Source organism: Sceloporus occidentalis, unplaced genomic scaffold (assembly GCF_023333645.1).
Source record: "Sceloporus occidentalis isolate IW3139 unplaced genomic scaffold, rSceOcc1.0.p SCAF_164, whole genome shotgun sequence".
NCBI classification, from domain to species: Eukaryota; Metazoa; Chordata; class Lepidosauria; order Squamata; family Phrynosomatidae; genus Sceloporus; species Sceloporus occidentalis.
In genome coordinates this window covers 260560-281927 of record NW_028317144.1, presented here as the reverse complement: position 1 = coordinate 281927, position 21368 = coordinate 260560, and the positions used below count along the sequence as shown (strand labels likewise).

The 21368-nt window shown below is 39.4% G+C and overlaps 1 protein-coding gene across 1 annotated transcript; it reads right to left on the bottom strand.

The window, feature by feature from the left end:
• Positions 1 to 946: 946 nt before the first annotated feature.
• Positions 947 to 21004, bottom strand: LOC149279481 (A-kinase anchor protein 11-like). Its single transcript, XM_089501121.1, has 10 exons — positions 20942 to 21004; positions 19075 to 19194; positions 15669 to 15716; positions 14843 to 14968; positions 12460 to 12724; positions 6648 to 10974; positions 5845 to 6000; positions 2490 to 2536; positions 2146 to 2306; positions 947 to 1081 (listed from the first exon to the last, which is right to left on the bottom strand). Exons 1-10 carry the CDS (start codon positions 21002 to 21004, stop codon positions 947 to 949), a joined length of 5448 nt encoding a protein of 1815 aa, XP_089357247.1.
• Positions 21005 to 21368: the final 364 nt, after the last annotated feature.

The window sequence follows — 21368 nt, the reverse complement described above, 5'->3', positions numbered from 1 at the left end:
CGGAAACGGAAAAATGGGAAGATCGATTATGACTATAGCAGAACAAAATTAGATGGTGGTACATAGTAATAGAGTAATGTTATGTTGTGTTGTGAAGAGTTTCTGCTAATGTTGCATGACTAGGTTAAAATGAATAGCACTGCGGAAGGTTTGCCAACATTACATGCATTACAGGAAGTAAAAAGCCAAAACAATAAATGATAAAAACATTACAACCCATAGGACATGTACACTTGAGTCATTAACAACTTACATTAACTGCTTTATTAATATGTACATTTGTGCAAAAGGCAGACACAAAAATATATGGACATGGCATTTATCCATAGGGTACAGGATATATTCATTGTAAGGCTGTCTAGTTTACAGATCAGGGTTAGAAGAGAAACCAAATTAACCTCATTTTAATTTTAGTTACTATTTTCTTGTGTTTGTTGTGATGACAATATGAAACAGTCACAAAAGAAACTACATGACATCTGCTTATTACTCAGAAATCCACACTTACCGGTGAAACACCCTTGCCAACAATGGCAAGCAAATGGAATAAATTTACTGTATATAACATAAATTACCTTAGAAGAAAAGTGTAGAGATATTTGAAGAATGTTGTGAAAATCGTGAGTTACAAAATGATAAAATCATTTTTTTTTTTTTATGTAAATATACTGGATACTGATATGTCATTGAAACAGTCACCAAGCTGACAAAACAAGTGCTCGTAGATCTTGAGCACCAAGAACACATATATTCTTGGTACGTATCACAAAAATATGCATTCAAGTGGATACGTATATTTGCACACACATTTTCCACGACGCAAAGCTACAGTATATTTTTTAAACACTGCCAGTTAAAATAACTAATAGCATATACATTTATAACTTCACAGCTGGGCCCCTTCCTTCTTGTTTCCAGTATTCTAAAGTGCCTTTTATTGTGCATATTATATATTTTCCAGAAGCCAACCAAACAAAGGTTTGTGAAGAGTAGGGGCATTTTCCACACATTCACAGTACTGGAGGACGGCTTGCAGAAGATCGCAGACTTTCCACTCTTTGTCTCTGAGTCTTCTGGAAAGCTGCAAATAAAACAAAAGGGCATTTAAAAACACTACCAAAAAACATGGACTGTTGTCGAGGAATGCTGAATTAAGGTGGTTTTTTTTTTCTTGACAAGATAAATATTATGAGCCAGAAAACCCTACAATCTTGTGGTTTGTGGTTTTTATTTAAAAAAATGCACAGAAAACAGGAAATTTGTATTAAAAATAAAAAGGTTAATAGGTTTGCCAACACACCCTAATACCAGATATAGAAACAGACAACAGACTTAATTAATGACACGCATTTTCCTACAGTGGGATATAGATTGGTTTTATAGCTTGTGCTCCACCTCAGCCAACCAAAATATTTTTCTTTGCATTTAGAAATTAGTGATTCACAATTTGCTTGCAAAAGGCAAGCAGTCAAAATTAGATTCAATGTATTTATATTCCAACATCCTATATCAAGATGGGGCCACTGCACATATGCTCAAGGCAAACACATCTAGAATCAAGGTCAAGTGAGAATATGCACTGAGGCTCACATTCATTAAACACAATGTTTTACGTAATACATTGTTTAAACTTAGTCACATTGTATGCCTGAAATGTTTCTAAAATGTGGAAAGGGAATGTATATATTTAATACAAATTGCACTAGAAAAAAAGGAGTAAATGCAACTGAATTGCATGCCAATATGGCGTAACAAGGTCTCATTTCCGTATACCATTATAATTTGATGCATTTACTGGATTTGGGGGGCAAAGCTACAATTTTGCAAAACCTGTGATAGTATACAAAAGTTTCTCCAGCGTGAAAGGCAGATTAACCATGCATAATGCATAACTCAGTGGGTTCAATTCATACAGAAGCCTGGATGACAGGCATTTCAAATTTACAGGGATGATGCATGGAGCCAGGTTGGTTCCATTGGACAGCTGTGCACCTGTATATGACTTGAGATTGTTTCTGATGTTTGATAAAATGTACAGTTTTTACCATATCCAATACTGTATTGCAGTTTGAATGGAATGTAAAATTCTGCATTTTTTAGCATATTCCAAACATATAATTAAATCAAGACTGTTAAAATACTTACAGCCAATAGCTCTTTTTTGGCAGCCTCTGGAAAGCAGAGCTCAGAGATGCCCGACTCCGAAGCCACAATCCACTGTAACACCATCCTTAGCTGAGACTCCCCTGCACACACGCCAGTGTCAATGTTCCTGATCAGCAAAGACTTGCAGTGTTGCCCCACATCTGGGATGAAAAGAAGGGATCGGTTATTAATATGTAATAACTGATACTGCAGGGCCATCGTGATGATGTCTGCAGAGCAAACAAAAAAAAAGTGTCTGTAATGGACAAACTTCCGATGTGCTGTAAGGCCATAACCTGCTTATTTTTGTGTAACAAATGTGAAGCTCTGCAAATATGCAATACCTTCTGCAGGATCTTTGGGACCTTCATCTTTTTCTTCATTACCATCACTATTTTAAGCAAGAAAACATATGTAGGTTTTAGCAGGAATTACAAAAAAAATATTTTAATACGAAGATACTGAAATACTGAGCTTAAAAACTCTATGCAACTCATTGACCACACCTGCAGTAAACACGTTACTAATTGAAGGAAAACGGAATATAAATCACATGTTGAAAAATATCAAAACCTACTATTATGCTATTTAGAGCACGCATATTACTAGGTGCACCAAATAACTTACAAATAAGAAGCTGGATTCCATGCACAGTAAAGGTATTTGCATGCATAAACACCATTTGACCCAGGAGCCAAACCAACCTGTCTGATGGTGGGAAGGATATATTCTCTTCATACATGTCTCCCTCCAATCCCAGGCTGCTCCAGCTACTGCTGTTACAATTACTACCAGGAGATATTAATAAAAACATACATATATTTAGGTGTGTGTAGTACATACCTTATGGGATATCACTGGGATACTCTGGTTACAAGTAGTCACTTTTTTTTTGTTAATGTAGTTAAAAGAAGAGGATTTTAAAAAATTACAAACATTTCACTCATTGGGGAGTCATGTCAGAAACCTGTCCATTCAACATTGAACTTTGGTATAATGTTGCAAGTGGTGTAATAAAAATGGTTACTTCAATTGATGCTTCTTACATATGCTGACAAAAGCCCCATACATTATAGACACTGTGGTAATCACATTGAAAAGGAACACAACAAAAGGGGTTTTAACCCCTTAAGGACCAGGCTGTGTTTTACCTTTTGTACCATTGGGACCGAAGCTGTTTTAACACTTTTGCGGCGCTCGTGTTTAGATGGAATTTTCTACTCACTCATTTAGTGAACCCACATATGTTATATATTGTTTGTTTCAGGACAAGAAGGGCTTTCTTCAGATACCATAGTTTTGATCATATTATCTAATTTCCCATAAAAAAAAAAAAAAATATGATGAAAAATAAAAAAAACCCCCCACATTTTCTTTTACCCAAAAAATCTTTTACTCATCCCAAAAAGCTAATAAAAAAAACTTCTAAATAGAGTCTACTATTTGTCCTAAGTTTAGAAATACCCAATGTTTTTATGTTTTTTTGCTTTTTTTTCTGCACGTTATGGAGTAATAAGTAGCGTTTTGCTATTTCAAAACCATTTTTTCCAAATCTGGTAATTCTTCCCCCATGTGCCATTTCGGGTATCTTTGAAGCCGGCCAACGCAATTTACCCCATCAAATCATATATTTTTTTGACAACTATTGCGCTTCAGGTATCGATTTACAGCTCTTGGTATACGTTACTATCAAACAAAACCCCAATATGTGTTCAGCAACATCTCTGAGTTAAGTGACCGTTTTGCATGACGTGCCTGACCCGGCAATGGACGTTAAGGGGTTAAAAGCAACCCATGGGGGTTAAAAGCAACCCATGCAATTCTGACACCCACGTAATGTGGCAAAATTGTCCATATGCAAGTCTTTACACTACACCAAGTATGTCCTGTGTCTAAATATTGGCACTCCACTAAATTACATTGGTGAGGTTGTTTCCTTTTGATTGCTATGTAGCCTTTAGAGTTTAAACAGGTAGTTCAATTGCAAACCAGGCTTTCTCCAACATCGAGACAGGCCGCTGAATTTGGGCCCAATATGACCTCATTATCAGAATATGATAAATGCTAGTAACTAATAAGCCCATGTATATCTCTTCACTATACCGCATGTTTTTCCCAGTAAGTACTCCCACAAAAGGAAGCAGGGGATGCTAGGAGCTGCAGAGCTCACACAGAGATGCCTAATTTCCACAAGTCTTATGAGGAAATTAACACAACCACCCAGTAAGTTTAAAACGAAAAAAAAAAAGAAATGTGGCAATACACATATTTACCATATCAGAGCATAGACCAGACCTGGGCAAAGCACGGCCCGCGGGCCACATCCGGCCCGCTGAATAGCTCGGACCGGCCCGCAAAGAGTGTCCTGGTGACTCACCAATGAGTCCGGTGTCCCCCCCCGCCCCGGTCACTTACCTTAAACTCCTGTGTTGGAAGCGTTTGTCTCGGGTGCCGGCGCTTTACGCTGGGCGCCGGCATATGACGTCAGACGCCGGCGATCAGCAGTGAAGCGCCGGCACCCGAGACAAACGCCTCACGCTTCCAACACAGGAGTTTAAGGTAAGTGACCGGGGCGGGGGGGGAGATCCTGAGAAGGGGGGGTTAGGGAGTTAGAGGGGAGATACTGAGAAGGGGGGGTTAGGGAGTTAGAGGGGAGATACTGAGAAGGGGGGTTAGGGAGGGAGGTCTTACTGTGTGTGTGTGTCTTACTGTGTTTGTGTGTGTGTGTCTTACTGTGTGTGTGTGTATCTTACTGTGTCTGTGTGTGTCTCACTGTGTCTGTCTCACTGTGTCTGTGTGTCTTACTGTGTCTGTGTGTGTCTCACTGTGTCTGTGTGTGTCTTACTGTGTCTGTGTGTGTCTCACTGTGTCTGTGTGTGTCTTACTGTGTCTGTGTGTGTCTTACTGTGTCTGTGTGTGTCTCACTGTGTCTGTGTGTGTCTTACTGTGTCTGTGTGTGTCTCACTGTGTCTGTCTTACTGTGTCTGTGTGTGTCTCACTGTGTCTGTGTGTATCTTACTGTGTCTGTGTGTGTCTCACTGTGTCTGTGTGTGTCTCACTGTGTCTGTGTGTGTCTCACTGTGTCTGTGTGTGTCTTACTGTGTCTGTGTGTGTCTCACTGTGTCTGTGTGTGTCTTACTGTGTCTGTGTGTGTCTTACTGTGTCTGTGTGTGTCTTACTGTGTCTTACTGCGTGTGTCTTACTGTGTTCATAGCTTATTCAGTTATTGTAATAAATATTTTAGCCCATTTTTTAGCTCAAAATATTTTTTCCTTTTTTTTCTCCTCTAAAATCTAGGTGCGTCTTATCAGCAGGTGCGTCTTATAGAGCGAAAAATACGGTATGCACTCCGAAGCCTTGTTCATTTTGTTCACTTCTGTGCTGTGCTAATAGTTATTCAGGCCTTACTTATTCAAGCACCTCTACCAATGACGTAGGCTTGAATAACTTTATTAAACAGCACATAAGTTAACAAAATGGACAAGGCTTCGGAGTTTGTAGTTTGTAGAGGTCTGGCCCTCTAAAACCATTCCAATTTCTCATGTGGCCCCATGGGAAAATTAATTGCCCACCCCTGGCATAGACTGTTGTTATTTCAATATTTAAGAACATAAGTAAAATGGTTGCTTTTCTGAAGCCTATAATCATAAATATTTAATGTAATCAATTCTAAAAAAGGATCATTTGTCCATAGTATACCTGTCACTGAGGTGAAGGAAACTGCTGCTCTCGTCTTGGTGTTCATCTTCAAAGCTCAGATTGGACCAACTGCCAGTGCTGTCCTCACCAACACTAGTGCTGGTCTTCTGACTAGTAACCGATTCAGCAGACTGAAACCCATCTTTGTCATCAGAACTAAATGAGACAATCACAGTGAATTAGGAACATCCGCCCTGTTAATGAACATAAGGACACTAGGCCAGCCCAATAATAGAACATTTAACCGCATACATACAGTATATCAGTCGCCAAAATAAATGTTACACTAACGTATTGCACACAATTGTTAGGAAGATTTAAGGATTTTTAAAACAAATAATTTGAGTTTTTAAACATTTGTAAAATAAGCTATCTTCCAGAAAAAGGATGTTCGCTCCAAATTGGTAAATGTAGTGTAATGATCTATGCACAAGAGCCAGTAAAAGAAAGTGCTAATTAAAACATATTAAAAAGGACTTAACCATTCAATAGTGTTATTGCAACATAAGCAATTTGTATTACTTTTACAATGACAATGTATATGGCCTAGCTGGGCCAAGAGAAAATTGAGTTTTTAGTCAGAGTTGCATAAGCTTTCAGGACGACAGAGATCTCTACTTCACATGGATGTTGTCTCTGAGGTGTCTTCTTGAGATGACAATTCTATTTTTATCTGAAGAAAATATATCAGGTTCCAAAAGCTTACTGTATGCAATGTTCCTTTTTTTTTTCTAGGTAAGCCTAAGTAAAATGCATTAACTTTCCACACATACCCAACACTCACAAAGATTTTGGTCTCTTACCTTACATTAACTATGTGGCCGATATTCTTCATGGCGGCCATTATTATGTCTGTGGTAATGCTGTCTGCAAAGCTCATCCCATCTTGGCCAATTCCGCTGTCAGCTGCCAAACTTGTGTTGCTCAGTTCCCGCTCTGCTTTCTCAAGAGCGGCACTAACTATTTTCTCAGCGAATATAGCTCTCTTATCGAGATCAATATGAATTTTGGGTATATTAAGATGGAGTAGTTTTGACTTTTGGCAAGCATTATGCCTGGATTTTGAACTCTGTTTGATTTTACGTGAGACGTCATGTCCTAGCAGGAAGTGACACGAGGATGTTGGATTCCCTGGCTGTTCTGTAACACTGCAAAGTCTACAAGAAGCACCATATGAATGTACAAGCTTTCCTGAACAAGCGTCTTTATCGGTTATTTTCCGATTCTCCATTGCTTGACGTTTTGCTGCTTCCAAGCTAAACTCTAAGGTGTTCTCGACAATTCTGCACGCGTACTTTTCAATAGCCTGAATGATGCCTTCACTTAAACCATTTTCGTTTAGACTACCTGTGCTGTGGTACAGCTTGTGTTTATGAAGGTAAGGAAGAAGAGTCTTGGGAAATGGGGTTTTGACTAAATCTCCGGATGACACATTGTTCACTTTTGACTTTGTATAGAGACAGGAATCAGTCAATGATTTGGGAAGAGAGGCAGCTGTCATTTTTAACTTTCTCCTTACATCACAAGTTATGGTGTGTGCAAGAGATTCTGCAAACTGCATCAGGCCCGTAAATTCTGGTTTTCGTATAACTTTCCCATGTAATGTGGGCTCCTCACTGTGAGAATGACGAACAATGCTACTTGTATGCAACTTGTCTTTGACTTGATGGTGGTCCCTGCTGAGAAGGGTTAGTATATTCTGTGTGGTACTTGCATCAGAGTTCACCTTAGAATGTTTTCTTCTGTTACACTGCAGTTTAATAGATTTCGAAGCTTGCTGCAGACCGCCCTTTATAGCTCTATAAGCTAATCTGCTTGCATATTGGTCCATGATCAACTCACTGTTCCCACCTTCCATTTTAAGCACACGTATAATATGATCGGCATACTCCTCTGTCACACTTTCGCAGCTTGGGTATTTAGAAGTCAAACCAGCAAGTTCATTACTTTGAGGCAAAGAGAGAGTGGAAAAGTCAGAGGCCTTAAAATGCATACTATAGTAGCCTCTTTCTATTTGTCTACAATCCTTGACCTGCTTTTTTGAATTATTGCAATCTGTACCATAATTCATTTTCCTCTTCGTTGTTTTTTGCTTCTTGCCCACCACTTTCTTGGCATGATCAAGAACTTCACCCGCAACACTACCTGCGTAGCTACACAGGGTATGTAAGGTTTCCTCTGAAATATTTCTCATGTAAGCTGGGTATCCCCACTTATCACTCAGGACACTTAACAACGACCTGTTCCTAAAAGCAGCCCCTTGGTCATTTTCATCATCTAAAGAATAAGCAGCCATTTCAGTGGCCACAGATATGATATTAGTAGACAGGTAGTCTGCGTACTGACAGGTTTCTTCAGAAACAGCAAACTCTTCCGTAAGGTCCTCAGAACTTTCATCACTGCTGACACTTTCAACTTCTTCAGACAGTGACCTCATCAATCTCAACATGAAATCGTCTTTCTTTGAACAATCGTGCTCAAAGGCAGATAGGTGGGGTGTAGAGGGTGGGGTTGCTGGATAAAACTCTTTTGCCAGGTGCCCTTTAATTTTCTTACTAAGCTTCTTCATGCTCCTCTCAGGGCTTATATTATATGAAGAAAGGGGGGTTGGTGGCGGTGTACCAGGAAATACTGTGATATTAGAGTCTTTTTGACATCTTTTATCATCTTTCAAGGTGTCATCACCACAACTACATATGACAGATGAAAGGGTATTGATATGTGAAAAACAGCTCTGTAGACCAAACGCTGATAATGCGGATATATCGCTATTTTGTATGTTTCTTTTGGAACCAATTTCTTCTGAATTTATTTGGTTTAAAGAACAAGTAGCGCTTGAGGTATATTTATCATCTGCACCCAAAATGGGATAATCTGGGGTGTATTCAGAGGGTGTAGAGCACATAAAAGTCATTAGTCCTTCCTCTGTAGATACTGGAGAATATCTCAACCTCTCAGTGTCCTGAGTGAAACCAGACCTGGGATCAATCAAAATCAAATTACTAGCGGTTTTCAATCTACTTGACTGTGCGTTTGCAGTAGCAGAGTATCCCAATATACACTTGGCCATGTCATCCGCAAAACTGTTTTTTGACTCCTCGCTGTTGAATAAATGTTGTTGAGATGGTATTTCAAAAACTTTTTTAGATAACAATTCAGCATAATCTTCAACATTTTTTGTTACTTTTGAAGGAGTTATAGTGTTATATGCCTCATTAACAATCATATCCACCATGGTTGTGGAGAATGCTTTTATTCCTACAGAATCTCCACCTTTATGCGTAAATTTCACGTCTTGTTGGCTATTATTAACAACATATTTAGAAGCTGGCAGCATAGTTTTATCTGATGACTCTACATTATTTACACATACGCCATCACTACCCGAAATGTCCGTATTTTCACTAACACTAAAAAAATCATTTGATATCTGTGGCTGACTTAGAGCTTTGGCAGCAACAGGCACTGGGACAGAACTTACAAGGCCAGATGTAAAATACAAGGCATACTTGACAGTATAATCTTGTTTTGTCTCATTCTCTGTAGTCAATGGCCCTTGAGTACTATCAGGGAGGTTGGGAAAAGTTACCGGTGTTTGCGCTGAACGCATCAAATCTTCAGAACTTACATATTTCAGGTTGTCCACTGAAACACTGATAGCTGCTTGAGAGGTAAATGCCACATTCACTTGAGATAACTCAATGAAAGCTTCCTGAATTACAGATTCTGATAAATCTTTAGCATAGGATCGCACTACTACATCTTCATAATGAAAAGACTGTGAATGTGCAACAGTTGGAGTTGGTGGATGTGAAAACTGACATACTTCCATAATCCCTTCAAATACAAGCTCCTCAGCAAGGTCTGCAGCAAAGCGTGTGACAGCATTGGCAACCATCTGTTTCTTTATACAGTGGAGCTCTTTTAGAGCACTCGAAATCACTTCACTCACCATCAGGTTCGCTAGCCCATTAATAGCTCGTTCCTTTATTGAAAATGCTTGTCTTCTTCCTATTTCATAAAAAGCCATTTGGAACACATAGGAAGTTAGTCGAGCTGCTAAATGGCAAATTGCGCTAGTGCAAGATGTGACACCCTTTTGTAGATCTTTAAATGCGCTACCAAAACTTCTTTCAACCAGTTCAGTAGCAAATTTCTGAATGCCACCTTTTGCAGGCTTTTGCTTGGACTTCTGCTTTCGTTCTGAATCCTTGGTATGGGACTTTCGTTTGATCTTTTGAGCTTTCACTTGAGCTTTTTTTGATACACCAAGATTAAGGGGTGGCTCAGGGTTGAGGACTGAATCAAACATTTCAACACATACACGGTTTGCATAGTCACTATAAGCAGAGCATGATTTGTCTTTACCTAACTCCATGGATGTGACAATACCAAGGGGGCTAAATGCAGATGACCTGATAGGACTAAATAAAGTGCCAGTGTCTTCCATGGAGGTCCTAACAGGACGAGGGGAATCTGGTAAATCACAAATACTACTGTAGGGAGATTCTGGTTTACGAGGGGTTGGCTTTTTTACACTGGCAGAAAGCGTTGGACGATTAAACATGAACCTCTGGGGATTCATAGAACCAGTACCTAGTGGTTCACGCGCACATTTTCTCTTTTTGGGTGGGCTGGCCAGTATAGGTTTCTGGTTGGACTCATAGCCAGTTTCTGAAAATATCTCTGGTTCATCAAAACGATCAAAACTATCAAAAAATTCACTAAGTTCTGAATCTGAGTCTTCAATGCCATCTTTACCAACCGGAATCTTTGGAAGGTTTAGTTTTGCTTTCATGCTTTTCTGATATCCCTCCTCATCTAAGAAGATAATTGGACTTGGACTAGAACACTCAGATTCTGATGAGTCTGCAGGAGAAGGAGACAGTATTTTTTTGTCTTGACTAGTAAATGTTTTTGGTTTCCAGGAATCATGTATTGAGATTGTAACAGAGTTCTTAAGTGAGGATGACAGTTCTGGTGGTCCCATAAAACTCATTAATGTTGAAGATTTTATAGAAGACCTACGACGCACTGAACTAAATATGATTTTTGAACCACTTATATCTAGACAATGGGCAGGCTGTGTCTGGGAAGCAGCATCCCGCTGATTTTTCATTATTTCTGATCCTGGGGAAAGAATAAAAAAAAAAATTTCCACTAATGGATCACGCTGTGTAATAAGTGTGTGAGCATGGATGTCTATGTATAAGTCTGTGTGAGCATGAATACTTATGTATACAGTTATACTCAAAAGTTTGCATACACTTCCAGAAATTGTGAAATGTTGGCACTGATTTTGAATATATATAAACAAAAAATCCAGCATTTCAAATAAATTATAAATTGATTTGCATTTTACTCAGTGAAATAAGTATTTGACCTCTTTGCAAAATATCACTTGGTGGAAAAACCCTTGATGGCAATCACAGAGTTAAGACGTTTATTGTAGTTAGCCACCAGGAGGGATTTTGTCCCACTGCTCTTTGCAGATCCTCTCCAAGCCATTAAGGTTTTGAGGCTGATGTTGTGCAACTCAAACCTTCAGCTCCCTCCACAGATTTTCTATGGGATTAAGGTCTGGAGACTGGATAAGCCACTCCAGGACCTTAACATGCTTCTTCTTGAGCCACTCCTATGTTGCCTTGGCCGTGTGTTTTGGGTCATTGTCATGCTGGAATACCCACAACCCATTTTCAATGGCCTGGCTGAGGGAATGAGGTTCTCACCCAAGTTTCGATGGCTCATGGCCCCATCCATCGTTCCTTTGATGCGGTGAAGTTGTCCTGTCCCCTTAGCAGAAAAACACCTCCAAAGCATAATGTTTTCACCTCCATGTTGATGGTGACAATGACCCTAAGCACAACACCAAGTTGATCCTCCAGTGGTTACAGCAGAAAATGGTGATGGTTCTGGAGTGGCTATCACAGTATCCTGACCTTAACGTCATCAAGCCACTCTGGAGAGATCTTAAACATGTGGTTCATGACGATCAAAGACTTTGCATGATACGGAGGTAGCGATACCACCTGCAAGAATTTGGGGCCTCAAAGACAACTATTACAAAAGACTGCACACTGTCATTGATGCTAAAGGGGGTAATACACAGTTACCCTGCAGAACTAAGGGTATGCAGACATTTGAACAAGGGTCATTTTATTTTATTCTTTGTTGCCATGTTTTGGTTTATGATTGTGGCATTCTGTTTCTCAGAGGTCAATGGGCAACAGTGTTTTGTCTCTCACTACCAGGCTGTTGGCCAAATGAAATGTTTCTTTAATATAGAGCTCGTAGGGATTCTGCAAAACAAATAAATGTGTGTTCATACAGAGAGGTTTTAGCCAATGACAAAAATTAGACAGCTGGCAAAAACCTAAAATAAAAAGGCTCCTCTTCCTAAAAATGGTCCTTAGGAGAATGGACTGTACAGTGTATCAGGTGCTTTATGGCGGACTGTATGTCCTCTCTTTCCTTTAATTATTACCAGCGGCAAATTGTGAGCATTATTGAAAATGTTCTCATTTTAAGATTATTTTATTATATTAAATACACTGCACAGTGTATTGAAATGTAACCATTTCTATTAAGAAATAATAAAAAGAAACAGTACAGTACCATGCTTTTCATTTGTACTTAATGGCTCTTCATCATCCAAATGTTCTAAAGCAGTTACAAAATCATCTTCGATGGAAGATACAGATTGATTTGTATCATCATCTTCATTATTTGAGGTGCTTCTGTTCAGCCTGTTCAAGCAATCCTGTTCCACTGTGTAGCGAATTCCAACTGAATATTTGCTCAGCAGGACAAATAAGGCATCCCTTCTAAAATTGGGGATGGAAGCTGACGTCATCATACACACAGCTCCAGGAAAGACAATCTGGATAGAAAAAAAAATAACAGAATGGGAAAAAGTAACATTTCAAACAATGTAAACATTTTCTATATAAAAATGTATGGGTCTAATTCTCAATTCATTATTAGCTGTTCATCCCTCAAGCTTGTAGACCAGCCTGTGCGATGTTGTTTGGGGACATAACTTATTTTGGTGAGCACTCATTAACTTAATGTTCTACACTGAACGGACGACATGCCTGTGAATGGCTTGTAAGTCCTGTCTACAATGCAATGCAGCTAACAGGAAGGAACGCCCCCCCCCCTCAAATGTTAGAAAACTAACAAAAAAGCCGTGTTAGCCGCTCACAGAATAAAATTGTGTGCTGAAGTGCACAGCATGAAAAAATGCTTTTCCCTGGTAGGAACTTTCACTACCCCTATTACCTCCTCAGCACCAGAAGAAGCATCCACACACAGGCCTGAGATCACAATGTGCAATGACTTGGAGTAAAGGCATTGGACATCTAGACTGATTAATCATCCTTCACCACCTGGGATTGGATTGATGACTCTGGGTTGGGCAGATATGCTCAGAAAAAACTACCTGACATGCTGCATAGCTGAAAATAGTGTCATGTGGCCATGTTTACATGAAGAAGGTCTAGTAGTAGGCTTGCTCATGGATGGAGGGTGTCAGGTCTATAGGTTCGAGGAAGGACATTATAACGGTCTCCCGTGGCCACAAAGGTTAGGTCTGGCAGAAAAGAGTTTGGGTGTTTTCTTGTCATTTAATACAAAGGTGAAGAAAGTGATGTCCATATAGAAAATGTATGCCGAGATCAGTGCAGAAAAAACAGACAAGCCTGCATGGCACCTGGACCTCAACAACATTTCACACCTGTGGGATAAACCGGAATGCCAACTGCAGGCCAGGCCTAATCCCCCCAGAATCTCATGAGAACCTTCCTAGAAGAACGGGTGCTGTGATAGCATGATTTTGGAATGAGATGTTCAAAATGGAGGTGATACCAAATACTACATGCCAATAAAGTATCTAAATATACATATTGTGTGCCTGTACTGTATTCTAAAAAGATGCTACTGGAAAATAACATGCTAAAATTACTACCGCACGTATAAAAAAAAACCTACAGACCCTTTTTTCTCTGATACAACTCCCCCCAGACATAAGTAAGGCCATCGGATATCATGCATTTGTTCTGATAAGGAGATCAAACACATCTATCATTTCCCCATAAATCCTTTATACAGAAAAAAAAAACATTCTGTAGGGAAATAGTTCAATAAAACAGACCTTAAAGAAACTAAGAAGCAATCTAACATGTAATGTATGGAGAAGTTTTTCTCTGGTCCTTACCTACAACAACTTAATAGAACTACTCAGGGACATAGTTAAGGACTTGCAAACACTGATGTTTTTTGTAGAATGACTTGTCTTATCATACAAACAGCCAGGCTCCAAATCTTCTGCTCAGGAACATACTTTTATCTGCTATAAGATCTCTCACTGAGACCTCATACAACAGGAAGAGATGTGCAACCAGCCGTCATATCACTATGCAAACCAGACTGTCAGACACACACAACACATAACTGTAAAGATCATTCACTTGCAAATCCAACAACTTGATATATAAAAACATTCATTCATATACACAAATGCATACGAGTGAAGCCAAGGATTTAATCACCATGCATTTAGAATACTGTTTGACTAACATTTCTCAGTGGTTGAACATACTAGGGCAATTTAAATTAAACACTGGACTGAAAACCTTGGGAATGTGAAATGGCTTAAATGGGGTTTTAAGGCATTCAATAAACTTTTGTAATAAAAGCCTGTTCACATTCTTAATTTATTTGATCTAGGCTCAACTAAAAGTCCATGGGTCCATGTAATTTGTGAATAACCCCATTGTGTTAATCCCCTCTAGAAGTGTTGCTTCCTATTCATGTTATATATATTTGAGAAGAAAGGCACCTAAACCCTATATGACACTGCATCTTTTTGTATATCGACCAAATAAGAAATATGTACTTTGGCTCAAGACAACACTATAATGCCAAACTAGATAGACAAACAAATATTAACACTGTTAACAATATTTTATGGTTTTTGGGAAACACTGCTTATTCTTACCTGCGGCCCATGTGATTTAGTAGTTGCTATTGCCTCTTTTAGCAAAATAACTTCATTATCGCTGAGGTTACAGAGATGGAGTGACCGAATCAATTCAGGTATATCCACATGAAAGGCACCTAAACTCTACAAAAAGAGCAGACAAATATTCAATTAGCTATTTATTGGAATATACAGCTTGAAATAACTGTCTTAGTCCAGTAGTGTAAATGTAAAAAACATAATAATTGGTATATAAAATAATACCTTTTTATTGGACTAGCATTCTATTTAAGTATGAGCTCTCTAGAGTATAAACCTCCCTTTGCAATACTTGCTTTTGACAAATGGAGGTTTATCCTCTCAAAATATACATAAACAGTGAAATAGCAATGGTTACAGGATGGAGATGAATTATCTGAAGAGTCAGGCTTGTAGACTAGGGGTACCAATGAAGATAAAAAGCAGATAACATATTTTTGTATGTCTAGCGTAAAGGGAGTCTCATATCCCTGTGTCTCAGGTGCCCTCCTTCCTCATGCTCCAACTATTCCTGCCACTGAGTGACTGCCTGAAACAGTCACTCGCTGGTAAGAAAGTGCTCCCCTTAAAAGCAAGGAGAAGACATTCTTCACATGCACACTAGGGTCTGAACTGGAGATGCGTACATCTGCTGGAGACATCTCCTATAGATCACTTAGCTGGGGGTAGGGAAAGCTTAATGTATTTGGGGGTATTGTGCAAAATCTCCCCATGCATTTGCAGAATGGACCACACAAAAATGTAAGGGATTAAGCATCAATATGCGTTAAAGTGTTACATTCAACAACAGGTCCAACGTACATACCTGAATATGTGCTGCTCCTGAACCCGTGGGAAGCCCAACAAATGTAACCTGTAAAGATAGTGATACATACATGCTGTTTATACAATGATGGAGTACAACATACACATCACATGACTGCTGGAACATCAACATGGAGACGTTGGATCATGGTTCCAAAGTATTATGTCCATTAAAAATCATGTTGTAACTAGTTTCATTAGAAGAAGTTTGAAGAACAGTTGGAACGTGTCCAACCCTGGGGATGCTTCTCCTGCAAGAATGAATAAATTGCCCCATGATAATGTAAGTATCACCAATACAAAAATGAATAATTACAGTAAACACACCTTTTTTTAAATTGCTATTTTGCTATATAAAGGCTATGGTTTCTTATATAGTTGATTACCTTAATAGATAACTTTAAGCAGCATCTCAGAATTAGAAGGCTATGAAGGGATCGGCACGCACCCCTGCATAACTGAACCGTTGAAATATAGCGTATAAGCTATGCATTAGACTTTGTGCAACTTTTGCCTAATTCGTGAATTGGTACAAATCTTTGAAAACTAGGGAGATCACAACCTGTTTTGGCGGAGAAAGTAGGAAGGGACTGTGTCTAGGGGTGTACAGTATTCGTCGTTGATAGATAGAAGTAGCCAGAACAATGCGGGTTTTTTTTTCCTTTTTGTACTCTGGCCAATCGGCATTTACAAGGGGAGCAGGTACAAATATACAGTAAGCTTGCGATGCTATTTTAACTCAGTAGCAGACAGAAATACATGACAGAAGTATCACACAGTCAGTGGCAGTGTTAGACTCCCTTACTGCAAACAGTGTAAGTGTATGTACTACTAGTGCTGAACATTTACTGGTGTGGGGTGGATTGTAGATGCTGTATAATTACTAGTATAATAATAATAGTTCATTTTCCTGTCCTACTGGGACTACAGCAGGAGTTTTTTCATTTTTTTTACATTTAATTTCAAAATTAGAAGCCACTTCTCCATATACGATTCCTGGGTTTTATTCCACTAATATCCTTACACTACCAGCAAAGTCTGATATTTTTGGCGAGAACAAAATAAATGAATAAGAAAATAGTGTTCGCATATTAGGCAGGCCGGCATTTCTTCACATACTGTCCCTAGGTTGTTTCCGCAGTACACTACCAGCAAAGCCTCACATTTTTGTTGAGCAAAAAAATAAACGAGTAATAATTATTATGAATAGTTAGGCAGGCAAAATTAGGGGGTTGTGCACATGATGTATGTCCAAGCGGTCCTACTGATCACAACTGATCATTTATCTGTTTGATGTGTTGCTCCTGTAGTGGCATCAGTGTGCTTGTGCCACTGGTTCCCCTATTTGTGCAATCACTGCTGCAGTAAAGTGTGAGATTATTTTAAGAGTGTTGTAGACAGGTGCACTGCAAAGTACAAGTTTTGTCGAAGAGAATTGTGTGGGGTTAAGTTGGTAGGACATGTCACCAATTCTGGTATGAACCAACAGGTGTCACCACACGACAGCAGCTGAGGGAGGAGCAGGCAGGCAGGTCTAGCCTAGCACTGTCTATGTCAGGATGTTGTCACCAGCTGGAACTCCATCCTGGACATCATGGAATGGATCCTAGAGCAGCAGAACATTGGGTTGTCCAGCCCATTGGGCAGAGGGAAATGGACATCAATGGGGCAGGTAGTTCCGGTTCTAAAGCAAGCCATCATGGACACCACAAGAGTACATGCTGACCACTCTCTGTGACGAAAGGGTACAGAGCAAGTTGACCATTAAAAAATTAAAAAATAAAACTTGGAGAGGCAAGCTCTGCGAAGGAGAAACACAGGTGTCCAATTCCTAGATCCCCCAGAGAAACAGCCATTTGGGCAGAAGTCCTTGATTCAGAAATAGTCAAAGCCTACCTTCATCAATTGCCACTGCCTTTTACTGTTGACTGCCTAAGTTACTGGGACCAGCTGCAGCAGCTGCTCTATCATCTTCCTTACTCTGGGGGATTAATTCATATCAATTGCCTAATTTTTGGAGAAATCATACTATGTGGCTGGATGTGTCCATATGCCCAGTGCCCTACTGATTCTGCAGCTTTATCATCTTCCCCTGTGGCTTTATCATTTTCTGTGCTGAGGGATCAATACATCAATATAGCATGCTGCTGGATGTGTCTATCCATTGGTATTGTGCAGCTGCTGCTGGTGGCCCTGCAATGCAATATTTAGCCTGGACCTCATCCTAAACCCTAGCTGCTGCTGCTGTAAGTGAAAGGGCACCACAGAAGGTGGCATGGACCTCCCCCATTGAAAATATTGCTTCCAATTTCATTTCTGAATTAAAAAAAAAAAAAAAAAAAAATCAAACTCTTTATTAGTTTTATTTTCACTAGGACACAGACAGAAAAAGCAGCATAAACAATTATTTATGCACTGTATAATGTCTGTTTGGGCAACGTTCTACATCCGTGCTCACACAAGGTTGTAATAGAGTTCAGAAATCCTGATTGGGGGTAGTTGACTTATTTACGGATGTATTTCATAGAATGTATTGTGGACGTTAAGCAATGCATAGATGTAATTATTAGTAGGACATCTTACATGGCAATGATTATTAAATAAAAAATGAATAGATTACATAGATTTACACCAATCAGCCACAACATTATGACCACCTGCCTAATATTGTGTAAGTCCCCTTTTTGCCGCCAAAACAGCCCTGACCCGTCGAGGCATGGACTCCACTAGACCTCTGAAGGTGTGCTGTGGTATCTGGGACCAAGAAGGATCTGATGCTAATGTCTTGGTCCCAGATACCACAGCACACCTTCAGAGGTCTAGTGGAGTGGATGCATCCTGGTGCCATGTGTTCACCAGGTAAGCGATGCACATGCACCCTGCCATCCATGTGATGTACAAGAAAACATGATTCATCAGACCAGATCACCTTCTTCCATTGCTCCGTGTTCCAGTTCTTATGCTCAAGTGTCCATTGTAGGTGCTTTCAGCAGTGGACAGTGTTCAGCTACACAGCCCCATATACAACCTTTCTATCAGAACCAGCATTAACATTTTCAGCAATTTCACCTACAGTAGCTGTTGGATTTGACCACAAGGGCCAGCCTTTGCCACCCCCAACGTACAATGTACCCAGATACTTTGGACACAATTGCATCGTGATTGGATCATGTGCTTCTTACATAGGCTTTCCCCAACTGTCCATTTTAGTGATAAGCTGTGTGGTTTTATAAGCACTGGCCAACTTTCATTTCTTGTTGAAGTGATCCTAACTAATGATATTTTAATGGAAAGCTTTCCTTCGTTGGCTGCTTGGTATGTAAGCTAACTCCCCCTGGCAATGGAATAAATTGCATTACTTTTAATGTGAAGCCAGATGATTTTCAAGTGTTGTATTAAATGACAACATAACTAACCTCAATAAAACTTCCTTTCTTTCCCCCCTTCAGTGCCTCGGTGATGCTGCACAGATCCTTCCTGCTTTGTAGTAACATTTTTACAGAATTTACCAATGTGTCGCTGATATCCTGCAGAGGAAAAAGAAAAACGCTCTATATTAAGAACCCACAAGCAATTCTGCACTTCCTCAATAACAAACCAGTATACCCAAGATCACTTAATCAAAATTACGCAGATATGATCATTTGAGAAATCCCCACCTTGAACGCATTTTTTTTCCGTACAATAACCCACATGCTGCTTCCTGGCACATATAGGGGCGACATACTATATATATATATAAAAACATATCAAGGACTTGGCATTTATGGCATCTAGGAAAAGATGAAACGTCCCAGCGTTAGATAAGGGAAATTTAGTAATAACATGAGGAAATTGATACACATTGGACCACTACATTCTTATCTTCAAAGAGGTGCATGCAAAAAGCCCCAAGCTTAAAGGCGGGGGAGTCACACGGAAAAAATCACATTGAGCATTAAATACAGAGCTGTATACAGTAATCTAGGTTAGCGTCCACATAAACCTGCTTTTGTCTCATTTTGTTCAAATAAAAAATATACACAGACCTAAAGGCAACCATAAAGGAGTCATATGATAACTTTGTTCCTACATAGACTCATGAGTTTAAGTATCCAACTGGATGATTAAGACTGAACCGGTATAATTTTTTTTTTTTTTACCACAGATACAAATGGCAAATACACAGTTTTCTGTACACATCATGTTCTGCGACAGCGGTTTAAAAAAAATAAAACAGCACAATATCTTTGAAAACTTATTTTTAATATGATGCTAGTAGGCAAACAAGTTATAAGGGAGATCCTCTTTAAGGACCAGAGCTCTTGGCTATTGTTGGGTTGGTCAGCCAGCATTTCCACATTGTAAAACTCAGCAACCCCGCGTGCAAAAAATAAATAATAAGATACCTGTCCTTTAACTGTCCTGCATTAAACCAAACATCTAGTGATTTGTAACGGAAGCATGATTTCATTCTGTAACACTATGATAGAAAAAGAATAATGGGGCTGCTATTGCCTGCTCAAAAATAGTGGATATTTATAAACCACATCTGCCAAGTAACACAAGAGCATCAATTCCATCACTGCTGAGCAATTTAAATGTCACACTGGGATTTTGCTGGTTAGATAAAGAAAGTGTCCACAACACAAATAACACACTTAGCTCAAGCTGATTCACATTCTGGGCTTACCCTCGCTTAGGAAAACCCAATTTACACGTGAGCCTAAAACTACCCTGTGATCGCTTCGAGACTGCAGTTATCCCATCATCTACACACACGTGGACAACACATCTGCTTACGGTAGAAGAAGTGGTTGACTTTTGCATTATGTTAAACAAATTGAAAGCAGACGTAAAGCCCTGAGAAAATTCTGATTACACCGACCAGGCCATGGACAGCAGCACCCTGCTACAAAAAAAAATCGGGGGCATCAAGTTGGGCAATCAAGCTCTCCGGTGTCCCGCTGCACAACAGGCAGGTTACAAGAGGGATCTTTGATCTCCCCAACTGACCTATTTACGCTATGGAGGTCAGCAAAGCTTCCAGACTGCATTAAAAGGCATTGTTTAGCTGGCAAAAGTCCTAACCTTGTGCTTGTTTATCAGAAAAAAATATATTATATGATAATAACCAGATACTCTCAGTGCTGACCAGTCTTCCCCAACAAAATCATAAACATTAAACCCAAAACTAAGGTTAGCAATTTAACCCTTAAAAAGAGAATTTGAAGCGAACTTCTATTAACTTCTACGTGCTAAGCAGAAACCAAGTATTCCAAGGAAGGAGCTTACCTCTTTTTTAACTGAGAACTTAGGCTTCCTTTGGCACCCCTGGTTTCTTGTGCAAGTTTCCATGACTGTAGCTCAGTTGAAATTCAGCAGGATGATGGCTGCTGGAAATCTGTAAGGCAAATAAAGACAATCTATAAAGATGAACATTGCATAATTTCATCCCATGGATAGCTAGTCATATATAGAAGCGGAGGTAAAAGACTTAAATCTTTTGTTCACTGCAGCATAGTTCTGCATTTTATCCGACTCGTGTCATGAAGGCATGTTTGGTTAGCTTCTGCAAACATGAATACATCCAAATAGTTTCACCAAGCTGTGAAATCACCAATCCATCCTCAATAGTCCATGATGTCATATTCAGAGTTGTAAGATCCTAAAAGGTCTCTTTGGATTTCCGTACCACGACTTTAAACTCCACAGTAACCGG